Here is a 5,608-nt window from a genome sequence, read left to right as displayed (position 1 = left end):
CTCATTGCAGAGGCGAGTCTGAATCCTCCTTGCGAAACTAGAGGCAGAAAACCAGCTGAGTCATTGATGAGCGTGGCTGTAATTACTTTTATTTGTATCTAATTGTTGCTGTATTTAAATGGCAGTAATGAGCCCAATGGAATAACCCAGCCTAACAGCCTTTTCAAAATAAGATCCGATGAAGTCTCAATGCGCTCCAAGAAGACTCCGGCCCTGCTGGCCTGCTTAACATTGGGTTTGCATTTTTAAACCTTTAAACTTGACGTTGCACACTGAGAAACGAAAGTGCCAGGTAGTCCAGAACAAAGATAATGTGTAAGGATGAAGGTTATCCCTTCCCCGACCCAGAGGCCAAGGGGTGAGAATCCATCCACGGGAAGAAAGCAGGTGTGAGCTTTGCCGCAGGGAGGCCGCCGCTGAGGGAACCGCTTTCAGGCCTGGTCTCAGGCCCCACCGGGAGCCTCTCAGAGCTGCCTCCGCAGTCGTGGGTGGGCCTGCGGCTCCCGAGGCAGAAGCAAAACTGCTGGCCCTGCCCCAGCGCTTCCCTCGTGGAGGCCGGAATAAATCCAGCCTCGGGGAGGAGGTGGGAAGGAGGTGATACCCCTCCTGCCTCAGCAAAGGCTCCCGGCTCGGAGGTGGTCATCGCCCCAAATTAGGATAAAGCGCCGTGCTGAGAACAGGCAAAGTAGAAAGCGATTGAAAAGGAAGGTGGAAATACCATAGCCTCTGAGGCCCCGCCACAAACGTGGGTTCCAGCCTTCCCTCCTTCCAGGGCTCCAGAGCCTTGCCCTGTGCTGTGTTGTGTTCTCGTGGCAGCTGCGCCGCCAGGGGAGTGACTACCACTCTCCGCGGCGCCACAGGAGGAAAGTGGTCACTGTGGCGTCGGTCTCCGTGGGCTGCGGCGCCCGAGGAGTCACCTCCTCCAGGTCCCAGGCCTCCCCAAGCCCTCCAGCAGCAGTGCCTGCCGACCCCACGGCCGGGCGTGCTCCCAGGGTTTCCCGCATCTGCACTCGGGGTGCGCACCTGTGCCCCACTGCTCAGATGAGGCTGAGCGCACTCGCGGCAAGTTAGAGACTGGGGCAGCCCCCCCAGCGCCCACCCCCTGACCTGCTCGGCCTCTCCGTTGGGTCAGGGGCTTCTTCTGCTGTACTTCCTCTTGGGGGCTGGGAAGAGTGCACGGAAGGAGCTTAGTAAACGAACTGGGGCGGGAAGGAGTGAATCCAGCTGGTGGTGTTGACGGGTTTACAGAGCCGCCCTCTCGGTGACCAGCACTGCCATGGGGTGCCGGCTGTGAGGCTTCTGAAGGCCGCGCCTTTTCTGTCTTGCAGAGGTCCAGCACCCCATCCTCACCCACAGGCACGTCATCGTCAGACTCAGGTGGGCATCACATCGGCTGGGGGGAGCGGCAGGGCCAGTGGCTGCGCAGGAGAAGGCTGGACGGGGCCATCAACAGGGTCCCTGTGGGATTTTACCAGAAGGTGTGGCAGATCCTTCAGAAGGTGAGCTTGGCCACTGTGCTGCATCCCATAGGCACTGGTGCTGAGGCGTGCTGGCACCTACAGGTAGCAGGCGGCTGCAGAACAGGCGCATAACCCCCAACCTTAGGTAGCTCACGGCCTAGAGCAGGGTTTCTCCCCCCTCGGCACCATTGACTTTTGGGGCTGGGTAATTCTCACTTCCGGGGCTGCCCTGTGCATTGTGGGATGTTAAGCGACATCCCTGGTCTCCACCCACTAGATGCTGCCCCCCCCCCCCCAGTGTGACAACCAAAATGTCCCCAGACATTGCTGAGTGTCCTCTGGGAAGCAAATTGCCACTGGTTGAGAAACACTGGCTGGAAACCCAACAAGATAGATAAGGTGGCAGCCCGGGTTGTGGGGGGCCACCTTTGACGTAATTTAGGAACGCAGAAAAGTCAGAATGTAGGCAAGAACCAGAGAAGGCAGGGAAAGCTCTGGATGAAACGCCGTAACCCGGCTGACCCAGAACAGCCGCAGGAGCCACGCCCCTTGGTCCCTGCACCCGCCTCCTGTCTCGCTCCCACATCAGCCTCAGAGCGTCCCGGTGTCTCCCTGGGCCCCACCAGAGGGACTGTCTGCCTCCATTAGAAGCTTCTATGCAAACCAAGAACCACAGGCAGGACCGAGTTTTTCCCTAAACTATGTTTGTTAGCTCATTTCACAGTAGAAGAGGCGAGGAGAGAAGAGGCATCCCTAAGACCCCGTACTGCAGCCCCTTCCCAAAGCCACGGCCCCTTTCGGCTGCATTATGGCCCCTGTGAGGTCCTCCTCGTGGAGCTGGGCGTGGAGAGGTCAGAGGGGTCCCTGTCCTCACAGCTGAACTCCGGTCCCCACGTGGGGGCAGGGCCCGAAGAGGCCTCTTGTCAGGAGGAAGGAGCGTTTGCTGCCCCTGCATCCTCAGCCCCCCTGGGACGGAGGCGGTGCAGCTGCTGTCTCCAGGGCGCAGGGAGTCAGGAGGCAGCCTGTGAGCCCAGAACTGTTCCTGGGGCCGGGCTTCCACCGGCTTCATACCAAGATGCTTTTATTATGAAAAAGCAGCATTTTGTATTGAGCCAGCGCTGGTTATTTATATACACGGGTGTGCGTGTGCGTGCATGTGCTCTAGTCTTTTGTGATTGGTGCTTATTATAGAAATCTCAAAAATAGATGCCTGCAAAGGCATAGAAGTATCACTTTGCCAGCAGGAAACATGCACATCTCCCTTTATCTGGCACCAAAGGGGGCCTCTCAGCCACCAGGGCCGGGTTGCCAAGTGAAACTTGGAGCTCCCACAGAGGAGGACCCGGCAGCTCCCTGGGGCGTTGTTCGGGTGAGATCTGAACGATGTCTGCTGGTTCCATCGAAAAACACAGCCTGTGGGCAGTGAGAACAAGCCCTCTAAAAATAACTGCGACAGTCTGGCGTGTGCCAGTCCTCGTGCTGGCTTCCAGGGCAGAGCGACTTGAGTGTGTGTGTGCCGTTTTTAATCGCGTTCTGGAATCTGACTGAAATGTGTGTTCTGCCTCCAGTGTCACGGTCTGTCCATCGACGGTTATGTGCTCCCATCCTCGACGACGCGAGAGGTAGGATGGGAAAAACCCAAACGCCGTGAGTTTTCACTAAGTGCTTTATCTCTTGGACTCTGACCACTCACCCTTCTTTCAAGCTTGTTACATACAGACAGGGCATTTGTAGATCGATCTTTCTAGACACTTAACCCTCAAGTTTTGCAAAGTTTTTTTTCCCACATTTGTTGCATCATCTTTTCTCTTTCCCCTCAGAAAGAGCATGTCTGGACTATCGACATCTTTAGATTTGTTTCTGAAAACTCTCTTAAGAGAAGAGCAAAGTTGCTCACCATGCTTATCGGACCCACAGCAGAGAACAGTCATCTTCCCTGCTTTCTTTCCCCCATTCGTTCTTTTAAAAAATTGATCTTTTAGTTTTTACACCACCCAAGGCACCATGCTATGCGCCACAAGGAATAATGAAGAAAGAGAAATAAGAAATGGCCCTGCCCCTGGAAGTCGCAGTCCAGCGGGATAGGTGACTAATGCTAGGACAAGGCTGACTGACGCCCAGGGCAGAGCTTTCAGCTTCCTGCCCCAGAGGATTCCTGTGGGCAGAATTAGCAAAGTGGCCAGAGAGGAGGCAGCGTTTACTCTGAGCCCCTGGGTGCTGTGGGCAGCGTGGGTGACAGGACTGTGTCTGTGCTCGGTTCACTCGTGACCCCCTGCTGGTCCCTTTGGCAGATGACCCCACAGGAGATCAAGTTTGCCGTCCACGTTGAGTCGGTGCTGAACCGAGTGCCGCAGCCTGAGTACCGGCAGCTGCTGGTGGAGGCCATCATGGTGCTGACGCTGCTCTCGGACACGGAGATGAACAGCATCGGGGGCATCATCCATGTGGACCAGATCGTGCACGTGGCCAACCAGCTGTTCCTGCAGGACCAGGTGGGTGTGCCCAGAGCCAAGGTGGGGACAGCGGCAGTGCAGCCGGGTTGGCTGGCATTTATCTGTCGAGGCTGGAGATCCTGTGACCAATAGGAAAGAATATCCTCGAACAAAGATAATGTTATCACAGATGGTGGGAAAATGTCAACCATTTGGTTTGAAAATGGCACAGTGGCCACTGGGAGATCTAAAGACCTTTGGAGATGGACAGGCCCATTTCAGCATAGGTTCTAGTGCCAGCACCAGCCTCGCGACATGTCTGGCCCCAAGTGAACCAACCACTTAGCCTGCACCAAAGTCGAGCTAGAAGAAGCCGTCCTCTCATCCTAGAATCAGTGATGTGCTGCCAACTCGGGCGGGTGGGGACACGGTGCCCAGAGTAGAGGCCATCTGTCCCCCCGTTAGGCCGGTAGCGCCAGCTCTGCTCACGTGTTGCCTCTGCCCTTTCCTGCTGCAGATGTCGATCGGTGCCACGGACACACTGGAGAAGGACCAAGCCACGGGCATTTGCCACTTCTTTTACGACAGTGCTCCCAGCGGGGCTTATGGGACAATGACCTACCTAACGAAGGCGGTGGCTTCTCATCTGCAGGAATTGCTGCCCAGTTCAGGCTGCCAGATGCAGTAGGGCCTTGGCGCTCTGAGTCTGTCGCTTTCTCGTGGGAACTTTCTTGTGTTCCCCAAGATCCCCTGTGCTGTCACAAAAGCATTTCCCGTCAGAAGCACTGGCAGGGAGGCGGTGGCAGTAACACACCTGAAAGCAGTATACGTCCAAACCGCAGAATCCTGTGCCCGTCCCCGAGGAGCGCCCTGGGATCATCTTCCTACATTCATTTTGCTGGGAAGTTTGTCACAGCATCTGGTCTCCTGGAGTCTGAGGAGGTATCGGAAATTGGTCTCCTCTTGTGAGTGCAGAGTGAAGTGAGAAGGCAGCTTAAATTGGCTTTCGCAGAGTTGCCGAACAGGTTCAGTGAGCTAGTGCTAATACATCTTCAAGATGAAAAGATCCTTCCCGCAGCTGTGGACCTTGGCAAGGGCCACATCTTAACAGGGTACAGTCTGTCTGTGGGTCAAAATGTGCAGCAAATAGAACTCATTCTGCAGAGGTTTGGTTGTCTTGTGCCTTGTTTTCCTTCTTGGCCCGTTGCTGTCTCATTGGCAGCTACCTTTGCGTGACGGTTCGCCTTCACCAAGATTTAGAAAATTGCTCCCACTTGACTTTGGCTCATGGTCTTCAAGGATTTTATCTTGGCCACCCGTGAGTTAGGGATTTCTCCTGCCTTATGAAAAAATCCCACATCATCTTCCAGAATCTAACCAAAAAGAAAAAAGGCAGAGGAGAAGCCAACCCTTCTTATACCTGGGCCAACTGTCGTTTTGGGGCTGGCATAGGCAGGGAGTCCCTCTGCAAGGCCTGTGCCCCCGCCCCCCTCACGGGGTGACGGCCGGCAGGGAGCGGCACGTCCGCCGTGTTCTGGGGGAGCCACGTGATGAGGCTGCAGCACCGGACGCCACAGAAGTGCGTGCCATGCTCAGAAACGATGCTTCCCTCTGCGGCAGAGCCAGGCTGGGGCCTCGAGCCCTTCTCACAGCAGCACTTTTGCCTTAAGGCTCTCAGGTGGGGTGTAGCTGGAGGCCTTGATTGCAGAGGCGTGA

At 55.9% G+C, this 5,608-nt stretch overlaps 1 protein-coding gene across 5 annotated transcripts in view; it reads left to right on the top strand.

The window, feature by feature from the left end:
* PHKA2 (phosphorylase kinase regulatory subunit alpha 2) overlaps positions 1-5,058 on the top strand; it is an 82,117-nt gene extending 77,059 nt beyond the window's left edge. For all 5 annotated transcript variants that reach the window (XM_024739396.1, XM_024739380.1, XM_024739387.1 and 2 more), the window contains 4 exons: positions 1,329-1,499; positions 3,029-3,082; positions 3,752-3,952; positions 4,410-5,058. In XM_024739396.1, the coding sequence (XP_024595164.1) occupies positions 1,329-1,499; positions 3,029-3,082; positions 3,752-3,952; positions 4,410-4,580 (597 nt within the window). In that variant the 3' untranslated portion in view covers positions 4,581-5,058. The remainder of the gene's footprint in view (positions 1-1,328; positions 1,500-3,028; positions 3,083-3,751; positions 3,953-4,409) is intronic.
* Positions 5,059-5,608: the final 550 nt, after the last annotated feature.

Source organism: Neophocaena asiaeorientalis, unplaced genomic scaffold (genome assembly GCF_003031525.2).
Source record: "Neophocaena asiaeorientalis asiaeorientalis breed wild unplaced genomic scaffold, Neophocaena_asiaeorientalis_V1.1 scaffold771, whole genome shotgun sequence".
Lineage (NCBI taxonomy): Eukaryota > Metazoa > Chordata > Mammalia > Artiodactyla > Phocoenidae > Neophocaena > Neophocaena asiaeorientalis.
Note: the sequence above shows the minus strand (reverse complement) of the source record. Positions and strands in the feature narration are given on the sequence as shown.